Source organism: Henckelia pumila, chromosome 2, assembly GCF_033568475.1.
Source record: "Henckelia pumila isolate YLH828 chromosome 2, ASM3356847v2, whole genome shotgun sequence".
Taxonomy (NCBI): Eukaryota; Viridiplantae; Streptophyta; class Magnoliopsida; order Lamiales; family Gesneriaceae; genus Henckelia; species Henckelia pumila.
This window is the reverse complement of record NC_133121.1, coordinates 121,272,442-121,286,353: the sequence shown is the minus strand read 5'-3', so window position 1 is coordinate 121,286,353 and position 13,912 is coordinate 121,272,442. Positions and strand designations below refer to the sequence as shown.

The 13,912-nt window shown below is 34.9% G+C and overlaps 2 protein-coding genes across 3 annotated transcripts; one reads left to right on the top strand and one right to left on the bottom strand.

Moving 5' to 3' along the window:
* The first annotated feature begins 565 nt into the window (after nucleotides 1-565).
* Nucleotides 566-3,792, top strand: LOC140882421 (uncharacterized). Of its 2 annotated transcripts, XM_073288414.1 has the most exons (10): nucleotides 566-679; nucleotides 754-815; nucleotides 1,268-1,387; nucleotides 1,508-1,607; nucleotides 1,696-1,776; nucleotides 2,096-2,145; nucleotides 2,236-2,386; nucleotides 2,464-2,520; nucleotides 3,083-3,204; nucleotides 3,329-3,791. In XM_073288414.1, exons 3-10 carry the CDS (start codon nucleotides 1,299-1,301, stop codon nucleotides 3,537-3,539), a joined length of 861 nt encoding a protein of 286 aa, XP_073144515.1. In that variant the 5' UTR covers nucleotides 566-679; nucleotides 754-815; nucleotides 1,268-1,298; the 3' UTR covers nucleotides 3,540-3,791. The 2 variants fall into 2 exon arrangements, with proteins under 2 accessions (XP_073144515.1, XP_073144514.1); XM_073288413.1 differs by lacking the exons at nucleotides 566-679; nucleotides 754-815 and adding an exon at nucleotides 852-1,148 and having other exon boundaries at nucleotides 3,329-3,792.
* A 471-nt stretch (nucleotides 3,793-4,263) lies between these two features.
* LOC140880492 (carboxypeptidase SOL1) lies at nucleotides 4,264-13,504 on the bottom strand. Its single transcript, XM_073284988.1, has 15 exons — nucleotides 13,306-13,504; nucleotides 12,737-12,830; nucleotides 12,521-12,616; nucleotides 12,181-12,211; nucleotides 12,009-12,065; nucleotides 11,715-11,810; nucleotides 11,092-11,214; nucleotides 10,317-10,421; nucleotides 9,229-9,275; nucleotides 8,081-8,206; nucleotides 7,841-7,943; nucleotides 6,907-6,969; nucleotides 6,428-6,511; nucleotides 5,905-5,968; nucleotides 4,264-5,046 (listed from the first exon to the last, which is right to left on the bottom strand). Exons 1-15 carry the CDS (start codon nucleotides 13,400-13,402, stop codon nucleotides 4,736-4,738), a joined length of 1,497 nt encoding a protein of 498 aa, XP_073141089.1. The 5' UTR covers nucleotides 13,403-13,504; the 3' UTR covers nucleotides 4,264-4,735.
* Between the last annotated feature and the right edge of the window lie 408 nt (nucleotides 13,505-13,912).

Here is a 13,912-nt window from a genome sequence, read left to right as displayed (position 1 = left end):
TATCATGCGTTAATTTATCTTATTTAATGCTCATCTTCCTTACTCACTCTCGCAAGATTCAAAATGTGAAATCTTGCACAAAAAGGAATCAAAGTCTTGCTAGCTAATCTCAAAAAACTTTATTTTTCGAGTTTTTCGATTTCGAGATCGAATATCTCAAAATATACGCGACTCAATTTCAAGTTTGAAACCGATTACCCGGTCGAACTCGAGTAGACAGAGTACAAATCGAGTCTAGCTCGAATAGTATGTTGTCTCGACTGAATTTGACTCATTTGCAACCCTATGTATTCCTAAGAAAAACGTTGCCAAAAATTACACTAAATAATGATGCATGTACCAACAACAATGTAGACACATTTTACCCAATTTTGTTCTTAAAAAAATGATATCTTTTTGTGATTATATTTTTAACCATATATATAGCTAATTTAGTTACTAAAAAGCATTTGATTCATTATTTGGAAAAAGAAAATATAAATATAGGTTGGGCAACAAAGAATACGTGGAAAATTTGGAGCCTCATTACCACAATTGACGTAGGAAAACACGACATATATTGGCCGTGTTAGAAATGACCCAAAACAAGAAACTGCGAACCTCTTTCTTTACATTGTTCATATTTGGATCTCCGTTTCATCATCACACGAGATGTTTCTTGTCAAGGTAAGAAAATAAGGTAAGCAAGCATGCGACCGCCGGCTTTTCGAATTTTCCCGTGTTGTCTCTGATACATTCGTGTTCTTGTTGCAGCCGTGGAGAGCTTTGGCCTTTGGGGTTTATGGGTACAAGAATTTCACTAAATCTGGTTTTGTGTAAGTCCCCAAATGTTTAACATCTACGTTTGTTGTGCTTGTGCTGTTTTTCATGTTTTCTGTCCTTGATCGTAATCCAGATTAGGTTGCATTTCACTCGTTGTAGCGTTTTTCTCGTCGCTTATCTTATCAAAATTTCTGGAAATTGATGGAAAGTACTGGGAGTGCGCTTTTTATTCCCTAGTTATTGGATGTGACTTTAGTTGATACTAGACGCTTCCATACCCAACAATTATATATAGTTCATTTTCGTCTGGGTCATCATTATTGACTATAAATCGATCAGTTTTATGCAAAAAAGATTATCTTTTTGCAGGCCGTAATGTTTTTAAGGTATATGGTACTCCCTACAAGTTTCTTGGTGGGAGTCTAGTTGAGTTTTAGGAGTTATTTTTGGATCATTCCCTCTATGCCCTAAGCGGTTAGTAATTTATGGTACTTTTCAATGTTAGGGAGCATTCAAAAAATTTTCTACCAGAAGATATGGACGTGCGGATAGAAGGGAAGAACTGCATCGTCACAGGAGCTAATTCTGGCATTGGTTATGCAACTGCCGAGGGTCTTGCTTCACGGTGCAGATTCTCGTTTTATTTCTTTTTATATTTTCATCATCTTCGCAAATTGATGTGATCATATTCACAATCAGACTTCCATTTGTTGAATGGTTTGAACTTGATTTAATACTTATGCAGTGGGGCAACTGTGTATATTGTGTGTCGAAACAAGGAACGAGGTGAAGCAGCTCTTTCAAAGATTCAGGCTGCAACAGGCAATAAGAACGTTTTCTTAGAGGTTCTTCGGCTACTTTTTGTCAATTTACTACGCATGTCATAATATTTCAATTCCAATGACCAATTTATCTGTGTACTTCACCTCACAGGTTTGTGATATTTCTTCGACTAGAGATGTGAAGTCATTTGCCACCAGATTTTCATCAAAAGATAAACCCATTCATATCCTGGTAAGTTAGACTTACTATAGTATTCCGTCGTCAGAAAATTCTTAGGGCATCAGGCAAATAAATTTTTAAGAAATGAGCTAACTAAAACTTGTAAAGCCAGCTCCTTTCTTTGGTTTTGCTTAGTGGTGGAGAAAAAGTGGTTTTAGAAAAGAACATAGGATATTAAAGTGTTTTCATGCAAGGGTTAATTTAACCCGTCACCCCTCTACTAGATTCACCCATGGTTGACTCCCTTACTTCAATCTAGCTTTATAACACGTTTAGGATGCATTAATTATATAACAGCAACCTGATAACCGTAAATTTTGATGCATTTAAGGTTAACAACGCTGGTTTGCTTGAGAATAATCGTCTTACTACCTCAGAAGGGTAAACAGCTTTTCTTTGCTTTATAAACAAGGTGCAGTCTGCCACGGCCAATCCATTTGAAGTTGATTAAGTGATTTTAAATGACATCAGATTTGAAATGAATTTTGCTGTAAATGTCCTGGGAACTTACACCATGACTGAGCTGATGTTGCCATTCCTGGAGAAAGCTGCACCTGATGCTCGAGTGATAAATGTTGCATCTGGCGGAATGTATACGTCTCCCTTGACAGATGATTTACAGGCGAGTTTTCCACAATTTCATTGTTAACTTACATTTCATTCATAGCTGAGTTTATTTCTGAAATTTACCTTTTTCAGTTTAGTGGTGACAAGTTTGATGGAGTGGAACAGTATGCCAGAAACAAGCGAGTGCAGGTAAGTTTATGATATAAAGAATCGAACCCTTTTGTTGATTAAAAACCTTTTTTTTTGCTTAACTTGTGATCGGAATGATCCCTTTCAGTAGATGTAATTATTAATTTAAACCACATCTTGAGTTCTCTAAAAGGGTGTTTATGACTGTTAAAATCAATTCCGCTATGTCCCATTTCTGGGCAATGCCAGTTTTAACTGATTCACATAGCAATATATACATTTTCTTACGTAAGATCGAATCTAAGAATTCAGTTGAATGTATATAATATTAGTAACCATGCATGAAGTCTCATCGCTCAGTTCCTAATGTGAAGGACTTGTAATATTTTTCTGGCTATACACATACTGTTATTATCATCTCTGAACAGCAGCAAGGTGTCCTATCATATCTTTGGCTATTAAACCACATGTTTTTCTTTATCGTTGCCTTTTAAATGTTGGAATCTTTGGATGCATGGAATTAAGTTCTCTCTCAAAAATATTTGTGAGATGATACAGAAGAAGCTGATAATGTTTCAGGATAGACTATATAGAGTGCACCAGCTGACACATTTTATTTTAGGTGGCATTGACTGAAAAGTGGGCTGAGAAATACAAGGATAAAGGTCTTGGATTCTACTCAATGCACCCTGGCTGGGCAGATACACCTGGAGTTGCCACGAGCTTGCCTCGTTTCTCAAAAAAGTAAGAATTCTCTCATCACATGCCCATTTCGAGTGCATTTCTTTGTCATCTGAATCGAAGATTTCTTGCATAAAATATGCAGTTACCCGAATATAATTTAATAGCATGCCAACTTGTTTTCCAGGTTATCAGGAAACCTCAGAACAATCGAAGAAGGTGCAGATACGATAATCTGGTTAGCATTACAGCCAAAAGAGAAGCTCATATCTGGTGGATTTTATTTCGACAGGGCAGAGGCACCGAAACACTTGCCATTTGCAGCTACAAAAGGTTCCCATGTTGCTATAGACTCCGTTATTGATAGACTTCACTCATTTTCCAATATCTCGTCATGAGTTAAAGTCTATTGTTGTATTCCAGAAATGAAACCTCAGTTGAAATTTCAGATATTGTTCATTTTATACTGTAGTATGGTATCTGTTGTGTGTATGCTTCATCTTGGTTAGGCTTTCATGTACAAGAGGTGTCTGTATTCCCAGTTTTCTATTATGTTTGTAATAACTCGAGTGCTGAGATTTGAGCTTAAAATCTCAAGTAAATAAATCGGTGACAAGTTTCATCATAAAATGTCGTAAATTCGAAGTTAATCCAACGATCTTATTTGATTGCCAAATTTGGAGGTTGGTGATGTTTTTCTTTTTATGTACCGAAAATGTTTTCTTTATACTATATTTCTAAAATAACTATTTGGAGGATGTAATTGTAATATTTTGTATGTTTGCATTTTCTGAACTATATATTATTTTCTTGATTCAGACAAGCAGATACTCATTAAGCGAATGTTTATCTTAACGCTCATCTCACTCATTTGCAAGATTCAAACGTCGAAATCTTGCACGGAAAGGAATCAAAGTCTTTATCAAGCGTCTCAAAAATCTTTTGGTGATATTTTTAGATGTCATATTTCTTATTATGTGATAATATATTGAATAATTGCATTTTTTTTTAATGCTAGATGTAACATTTAAAATTTATAACCATATTCTGAAATAAGTACTGAATAAATTATTTGAGTTTTGAGACCAAGAAACTATAGGAGCGAAGTGCAGCAAACAGCAATAGTTCTGAAATTCAATTACCTTATTATAATCATAGTCAAGAATAGAATATTCAACAATGTCGATATTTTCAAGATTCGCCTATACATATCTAATCTGATCCATGGATGATGGATCATCACAGGATACATATGCAAGTTCTTTGTTCTACTTGTCTGGCAAGAACCAGAAATAAAAGTATCTCAAACAAATATCAAATTCCGCGAAAAAGTGAAAGCTAACCTCAAGATTTATCAATGTCCAACATGGAAAATTAGGAGCGAAGGACTAATCCTTTGCCATGGAAAAAAGATGGATTTTCTCCATCATTTGGACATGGATTGTTAGACCCTGACTCTATTCCCTCCTATTACTCGGGAATAGTCGGGTCGTTCAGCTCCTAGCTCACAGCAGCCTATCTCGTTAGCCACAGAACTACTGCTGCTTAACTTAGATTGTGCTTTAAAAAAGAAAAATATATATACCAGAAACATTTACACGACTGCACGTTTAGGCCCTATCATCTGTCTGTGGTTTCCGTTATTCGATCTAACCCTCCTCTTCATCAAGAAGCAGAGAAATATCAGAATTAAAATCAGTGGTGTCGAAATTTGCAATTGTGGCCACGGCATAAATTCCATTACTTCAGCACTGATCTTGTTCACAAAGAAACAGCTAGAATCAAGTTGAAGTAGATCACCATCATGAGTGGTATCAGGATCAAGAGCAAAATCTAGGTTCGCTGCTGCTTCTCCCAGAACAACACAAGCCATCTTTGATCTGTATCCTGGCATTGATGCCATAACTGCAAGAATAAAATTACAATATTTGTTACCTTTTTTTAGAATGATAAGGAGAGTGACAAGAGAAAGAAACGATACGACAAAATTAAGTGTGTTTTATCTAGCAGAAAGAAGCACACTCGAAGTCTGCACTAAAGACAAAAATTTCCCGATAATTTATCTCCTCCAAGAGGTGTGATTATTTGCCCAGAAGCTTCTCCTCACAAAAGAAAGGAGGAAAAAGATGAAGGGATCTAAACATGGAATGCTGTTGTTAAGTATCATGGTCTGAACATGAAGGTCCAAATTGTGGTTGACCAAGACTCGAGACAGATGTCATGCCCAAGGACTAAAGGATGGCATGTGAAATAGAGAGTGAAGATGGAAGAGGTTACTGGAGAAGAAGAAAAGGTGCAGAAAAGTTTTATACGAAGATTAAAATAACAATATTTTAACAAAGGGTAACACTGACAAAGTTGTATTAAAAATTTAAATGATCATTTTTTTGACCGGAAAAAACAAACAATCGAATAATCTTCACACTGCACAACTTGACTAATCACATCATACTTTTACACTCCAATTATAAATCACATCAGCACAACAAAACACATATCCTTATCTTTTTTATTTGGCTGCTCTAAGTCATAAAATTCATCAACTTACGAGAATCACAAGGATATAATATTCCTAAATAAATTGCATTGTGGGTAAGGTTGTAAGCTTCATTCTACTCCTGATGTATCAAAACCAACAAATACAATCATGTTTTTAGAAGCAAGACTAATCCAACCATTCGGTGAAGCTTTTCCCTCAAGGAAAGAACATTAGGTCAGCAACAGACAAAACCAACATCTGAAGTAATTTTTCCAGTCAGTTACCTTCATACTTCTCTTTGGGAGGTAACAAGCGATGGTAATCAGCAAATTTTTTGCCAGCTGTGATCTGTCAAAATTGTGAAGTCAGAGAAGGAAAAACGGAAACACGCGACCAGCTGTGAAAAAGGTAAAATAAAGAGAAGTAATAAAATATGAGATAGAAAAGACATTTTATTTTGCAAAACTATAAACAGAACTAAGCCAAAAGTTTTTGGGCTACTTCTATTTATCATTTCTCTAGAAACAGATGCTCCCAAGTAACGCGATCTACCTATGCATTATTTCTCGAGAAACAAATAACTGAAACAACCTGTTTCTAAGCATCTCAACATGACCAATAGACTAATGCTTTTACACATGCACTGGGCAAACAGAATCATGCCAATTGTCTCTACAAATTATACCCCAAAGAAATGCCCTTAATTGCTTATTTGCTAACGGAACAGGTATGTAATTCTAAACCTTTTTTCAGAGAAGCAGAATATTCTTTAATCAATTACATGATAATGTCGGTGAATGATTGTACCGTTTGGTTCATTCCCTGGATAACTATTGATGCAGGCAAAAGTCTTCCACTATCTGATGAAATAATTCTTCCATGAATTCCTGTCTACATGATAAAGAAGCACAAATCAATAACATACTGTAAACCAAACTTATAATGTATGAAGTGGCAAAACCGTGAGAAGCTACTTAATAGTTGTAAACACATACACCTCCTAAGATCGTAAGAATCACCAGCATTTCATCTAATCTATATCTGAATGACTAAAATTTCAATTTTCCAAATCCTTTTAATTGTTGAGTCTAATATACGTTCAAATGCTCTGAGAACAATCTTGGCGTGCTTTTATAACAAAATACTCATCAAGATACAGCTTACCGAATTTTCTCATCTTCTAAGCAAGCTTCATACTAAAGTAAAAACTACAAAAAGAAAGTAAAAATTTCCCAAAAAAAAAAAAGGTTGAAAACTCAAGTAAAAACTATCGTGCTTGAACTGACCTTAACTAAGCTTGCCACCATGTTCAGCATACTCATTCTATTATATTCCCATAGAAGTGGAAGCTATGAAAAATATAAATGTGTTAGGCAGGGTAACAGCAGAGAGTAGTTATTCCAGTTATTAAATAAAAAGAGGAAGCATAAGCCATTTACATTTAAAATGTTGTGAAATGATGCTTAAGTTTTTTATATTCCTAAGAGAATGTAAACCTATCAGGATTCAGGATTAATGTCAAATAGATACGATCTCATAAAAAATAGAACATCCCCCTGCAAAATAAATTCTCAAGAGGTATTTAAAGCACCCATCAAATGTACCACAAGAAACATGTGAAAATGCATTGCTCATTAAGCATGAGCTTTCAGAACTAAACTTCCAATTGGATGAAAATATAAATTAATGGACACATGAACTTTTAGCTTATTTGTCACTGTCATGTCCGATATTATAGATGTAGGTAAAAGAATTGATGCTCAACAATTCTGAATGAATTCATTAGGCCACAAGAACAGCATATATATACAACAATAGGAATCAATAATAATTCCCTGAGATTCTAAGATCCTATAAAAAAAGGAAACTTACCTATTGACTACGACTAGAATATATGAATAATTATATCATAATTATATACATAAATAACTTCATTATATCAGAATTATATACATAAATAACTTCTCACAGTAAGATCATATTATCTCCTGACAGGATAAGCTGACTTGTTCGAGTTGCCTACAAAAATCAGAACTGCTATTTCCATTTTAAAGTTTTCTAGAATCCACATAATGTCAGTTAAGAATAGGAATTGGAATAATGTAGGCGATGACAAATATATTTGCAGGGAGTTTAGACCTTATGGAGTAAAAAAGGTGACGAAACAAACATTCAGATAATATTAAGCATCACCTAAGAAAATTCAAACAGAAATCTAACCTCATTAGCGTTGGGCCATTTGTTGTCGCTGATCTCCAAAGTCAGCTCAAAGCATCCAAAGTGAATGTAATTCCAGTCTTGCATGCCACCATATATAGGATACCTACAAACATGATGCATTTAAATCATCAATACTTAGGAATTCTGACAAATGCAGAAAATTAGTAATACTGAAAGCATAACATTTGAAGCACTTTTCAGTTAAGGAACTTCACGATTATGCACCTATGCTAGCAATACCAGAATGCTCCATTTGTGATCCCCCCTGGAAATTCCTTGCTCCGAGACATATTATAGTGAGATCTACTGTATAACGTGGCCAAAAATTTGAAAGTTTTGTCATCTGGGCAGCCATAGTAATCTTTCCTGCAAACGACCAATTTTAGCACATACAACTGGAACGAAATATTAGAAACCCGCAGAATACCCTTTATGTGATCCGGTCAAAAACATAAAAGCTGACAAGAACAACAGGAATGATAGTGTGCAACAGCAATCAGCAGTGCAAATACGACTTGACAACGATCACACAAAAGCCTGGTTGTATATATTTGATTATTAAATTATTCACTTTTTTGACCATTAAAAGTTAAAACATATATTGTTTGATCATAAAATTTGCTGGGATTGTTTGGTGTGGCTGTTAAAACCAGATTCTTTAGAGATTCTTAATCTGGAACCAGTATCCCTTGACCTACCTATTACTATGGTCCAAGTAAGAAAAACTGATTCTTATTGCATCCATTCCTGACTCGGTTATCAGATCATTTGCGTGGTAAGGAGTCTGGATATTGCAATGGCACACACTGTTATAGCAGGTTGCCAAAATTTGTCAGAAGGAAATATTTTTTAGACACAACACACACACACAAATATACATCAAATATTGCATACAAAAGTTCATCATGGAAAAGTATTTTTTCCATTTTCTAAGCACCTACTCAAAGAATGTAAGGCTTCTGAAACAAAACATCACATGGTAATAGTTGGGAACAATAAGCCAGTCAATCCCGGACCAGTAATAGAGTCAATGGCCATACGAAAAGTTTACTACAATAATTTCATCTATCAATGAGATCTTTAGTCGTATGATATCACCAATTTCAGAAGAAGAGGATCTGAACTTATTTTAAAAGTACAAACCAGTTATTACTTATTAGTTATTATACATAGTTAAAGTTACCAACAGATTCACAATCTTCCTACTATTTTACATTGATGGCCAATGAGTACAGATCCACAAGCAATTCAGAATCAAATTAATCAATGAAAAATAAGGGCAAGTGGCTGATAATTAGAATCATGAGATGATGAGTCAGTAAAACAGGTGCAGAATCAAGGGCCATAGCACTTGAGATTTCCAAAGGAATTGCCTTCTAGAAACTTACCTTTTATTTTCTGTTCCATCCCACGGATAATTTGCAACAAGGGCTCCCTATTAGGAAAAGAAAAGACCAAACCAGTTATCAACCTTCTTGAAGGCAACGATCGAACATGAACGTCTCTATCTCTATGCATTGAGCAGAAGTATATACAATCAGTATCAAACAAGCATACTTCAGCAAGTTCATGTAAGATTTAGTTACCGTATTTTTTTTGTTCTGTTTTGTCGATGACCATGATATATCCATTTCCTCATCTTTTTCAATAAAAGCCATAACTTTTTTTGCCTAAAAATACAATGTTCATTGCTGTATCTTTTTATTCAGTTTCGTTGATGACCACGTACATCACAATTCCCTTTTTTTTTTAAGAGACAATATCTATTTTTTCACATAAACCGTTATCATCTTTGGAAACAATTGCTTATCATCTGATTCCACGATCTCTGTGCTTGCAACTAATCTGCCTTTAGCTTACTCATTTTATTCTCTCTTATTTTTAGATAACTACTTTACTAGTGCTGAAAAGTTAAGTGGTAAAAAACAGAATTTATGGGCAAAATTGTGATGTATCATATATGGCTGTACAATCCAAAGATCTATTCCCGAATCGAAATCCATTAAACACTTGAGGGGGGGAAATTGTTAGGGGGTCATGCATCCTGCTGCCTTGGGTCGACTGCAAATAATCATAGAAGGACAAACAAACAGAGGCAGCAAGGGGTCTGTTGGCAGCCCATAACATTGCCTAGATGACATTGCATCCATTCCTTGCTATATTATTCGAGCCATAAACACGGCATGGACAATAGGACACAAGAAAAATTACTCTTGAAGATTAATGGAGTATGTCATTGTTAATTTTGAATAACACTCAGCTCCCTCAGCAATTCTTTTATATAAATACAATATTTCAGGGCAATTTCTTGAAAAATACCAGGAGGCAGGATAGATTGATAGGAAATTTAACCAGAAAAATCACTAGAATTACACTTTTCCTCGACATAAAAAATCAGATTAACATCATATTGGAATACTGAGCACTTTCTATGAACTATCAAGCTTCGGAGCAAGAGACCACGAGAAAGTATTACCCCATGTAGACTGGCAGATGCTGTAAACCTTGTCTCCTCCAGCCATTTCATGATCGCTTTAGTTTCAGGTTGTCGCAGTTCCAAATCATCATTCATAGGAAAGAACTATGTCAATCGTGTTAGACAATCCTCTATTTAATGAGAGGCCCCAATTAAGAATAAAATGAAGTAAATCAAACATTCACAGTTATATTCAACATATTTGTATAATGAAAGTTTGAACAAATCCTCAGAATTATGGTTTGGATATCAGAGTATTCCATCGTTGAGAGCAGGAGTAAAGAAAGTATAAATATTTTTCTAATCTAAGTAATATTTGAGAAAAATTGAATTTTTATTCAGCCCAGACCTTTCGCTAACAATTTCAGAAGCCAAAACTTGTTTGATCTGTCAAAATTTTCCTAAGTGAAAGTTTGGATGCCACACAAAAATGTTAACCATGTCTAATACTTCTCAATAATCTGTTTATGTTAGATAGTTCAGAAGTCAAGCTTTTTGAGGACTTAAATTTGGTGAGGTTAGGACCTTGCACCACCATTTGGTGTTGGCCTTAAGACACTGTAATTTGTATTAAGCATTTTCAAAACTCCTAGTTTTTCAGTATCATCCTCTTATTCCTACAAAATTCATTGCAAGAATGGAAATAGTTATTTAATCGAGTTCACAACCAAGTAATCCAACTATAAATGAAACTTAACGGGAAGAAAAAAAATTCCTGAAGAATAAAAATCATGAATGACATATAAAACTACAATGCAAATTATGCAATAAATACCTGGTCTGGAAAATCACGATTTAAATCAATGTTGTTTGCATTGCCTCGACGCCTTAGGGCAAATCCATCAGGGTTCATAGATGGAAGCAAATGAAGGTGGACATTGTCCACAATCAAGGTGGCCTGTGAGCAAAACAAACCACAAATCAGACACTAGGCAATTTCCTAATCGTAAATTACATGAATTTGATGCATAATATCTATATCCCAAAGATACCGCATATAACAAATAAGTAACTATGCCAATAAATACTTGGGAAGAAAATCATTAGAAAAGTACATAATAACAAGAGGATTTCAAACCTTACAAATTACCTAATATAAATATCTATTCATATGCAAAGTTTCAGGAAGGAACATGTTTATATACTTGGCCAAAGAGGTCCATCTAAAAAGAAATAAGTTTAAAACTGTCAACTAGTAACTACTACTTAGAGAATCCGCTAAGGCATAAAAAAAATTGCTAGTTTCTAGTTCAAGATCAGAAAGTAAAATGGGATCTGAATAAATTGCACAAATTTTGAATAAACCTAAAAAAATAATGTAATAAGTCAGTGAAAGGAAGGGGTACTTGTTTATAGTAATTACATCAAAGCAAAGAAGGCGAAAGAACAAAGCATTACCAAGGGGTCATCCATGTAGTTATCACATATCCAACTACCTAGTCGTAATAGAAGCTCGCGACCTACAGGTTCATCTCCATGAACATTTCCAATGAACTGCGGAAACGAGGAATAATTAGAGAACACGTGGCACCAGCAATAAGACCGATCCTTTATAAGCAAGAAACAAAGACTTTTAACACAACTGATCCTTTAGCCATTATGGCACAGTAATAACTATATCACAAGTAGATTGGTTGGATGATACTGCCAAAATCAGACATCATCAAGGAATATAGGGTACAGCATCACTACCTTGAAAGCAGGTTCAGCTTCTATCTGTCCTGGCCTGTCAGAAAATTCCAAAACCCACTACAATCCCAAAACAGGAGATTAGGCTATCAGTATAAGCCCACACACTAAAAATTATATTCAGAGTGAACTGTTGGATTATTTATAAATAAATCAGAACCAGTAGAAGCAGTACCAGTGGAACTCCAAGTACACTCTTCCCAATACTGTTTATGAATGAAATCAGAAAATCAATCAACAAGAAAACATAAAGAGGATAAAAAAAGATGTTCATGCAGAATTTAGAAAGCATGGAGCATCTGACTGTACATCATCACACCCATACAATATCCAAAAGTGTACATCTTCAACCGGGTTATGCAGTAAGAGACAATCTGTATCTTAATATACAGCAGTGGTATAAAGTTTTATACATTTGCAATTGCAAAAAAAAATTCAAACAAAATTACTGATTTCAGCAATTCTTTTTTTTTTTTTTTGAGGGCTTTCTGAAGACGTAATGAATCATATCTCACCTGTAAATTCTTGAAATGTTACTACATCGGTGGTTTAATTCTTTCATAGCCTTCTCGAGATCAGAATTACTCATATACCCTTGAGCTAACTCTTCGCTGGCAAAAACCAAAATTTGAAAACGACAGTAGTCCATTAAATAACTATCTAATCCTTTGAATAACTTGAAGGATGACCGTCCCAAAGTAAATAAATAAGAAGAAAGTGTATGAACGTACAGTTTCTGTATGAACTCTTCCTCAGTTATCCTCAAGTAGTTTTCATCCAGTAAACGCCTTGCTGAAGGGCTGTACTCCTCGCCAACATAACCAACTGAAAACAAATTAAGACTTCAATCAAAGATATATACAACTAGTTGTGACATTAATTTTCCCCAGAAAAGTTTGATAAGGAAAAGGTAATTAGCGTGAGCAATAAGCACCACACACCGTCATGTATGAATTATACACGAGGGGTGATCACGAATACCAGGGAGGAAAACACAATTTCAATTTCAGCGGCCAGTAACAATAAAATCTCCATAAGAACAAGCTAAAAATCAGAATATAAGTACAAGAAATTCCTCATAAGTTGGATAAATAAATCAACACATTAGAATTTATCGAAAAGAAAGGATCTTTAATCTTCAAATCACAGTCAACCAACTAACACCACTACCAGCATCACCACAAATCAGAATTCAATCTCCGCTGGCACTTAAGCGATAAAATAAAATACCAAACAAATATTTAAACTCGAAATCAAACTCAAAAAAAAAAAAAAGAGCGGATCAAGAGTGCAGACATACACGAGCGGTTAGAGTGGTGAAGGGCGCGGCCTGTGGCTATGGCGGAGCAAGACAGTGATCCTAGGGTTAGAAAGAGAAGGAAGAGAGAGGATTTCATCGTGAGTGTCTTCTTCGGCTATAATTCATCACAACCAGCGTTCAGATTCAGGCCAACTTCTAATGTTAAATTTGTTTATTCCAAAGTTTGTTTTTGTTCATACTTGAGAGCCCGTCTGATTGCAAAAACATAAGTAAAAGTGGTTTTTTCAAAAAAAATAAAATAAAATAAAATAAAATTTAAACATATTTATTTCGTATCATGACTCCGTGACAAAATAAACATCTTTGTTTTAATTCCCTAATGAACACCAAAATACCCAATTGCCCTCATTTTTAATTCAAAACCTCAAATACCCTCATCTACATATCGTATCTAATTCCTCTCCATTTCTCTACCGATAGTTCGAAAAAATGCCACGACGAAGAAAGAACGAAGATATCACCGTGATCTAATTTCTCTCCGTTTCTCTGCCGATATTTCGAAAAAATGACACGATGAAGAAAGAACGAAGATACCAAGCACACAAAATGGGGAAAGAATAGATGAAGAAAAGTGTAAAGGAATGTG

Coding starts and splice junctions, on each gene's coding strand:
- LOC140882421 (XM_073288413.1), top strand. Junction 1,777..2,095: donor ATAAACCCATTCATATCCTG/GTAAGTTAGACT, acceptor GATGCATTTAAG/GTTAACAACGCTGGTTTGCT. Junction 3,205..3,328: donor TTGCCTCGTTTCTCAAAAAA/GTAAGAATTCTC, acceptor CTTGTTTTCCAG/GTTATCAGGAAACCTCAGAA.
- LOC140880492 (XM_073284988.1), bottom strand. CDS start 13,402: ATGAAATCCTCTCTCTTCCTTCTCTTTCTAACCCTAGGATCACTGTCT. Junction 12,212..12,520: donor AACATTTCAAGAATTTACAG/GTGAGATATGAT, acceptor ATTCATAAACAG/TATTGGGAAGAGTGTACTTG. Junction 11,215..11,714: donor ACTACATGGATGACCCCTTG/GTAATGCTTTGT, acceptor TTTTGCTCACAG/GCCACCTTGATTGTGGACAA.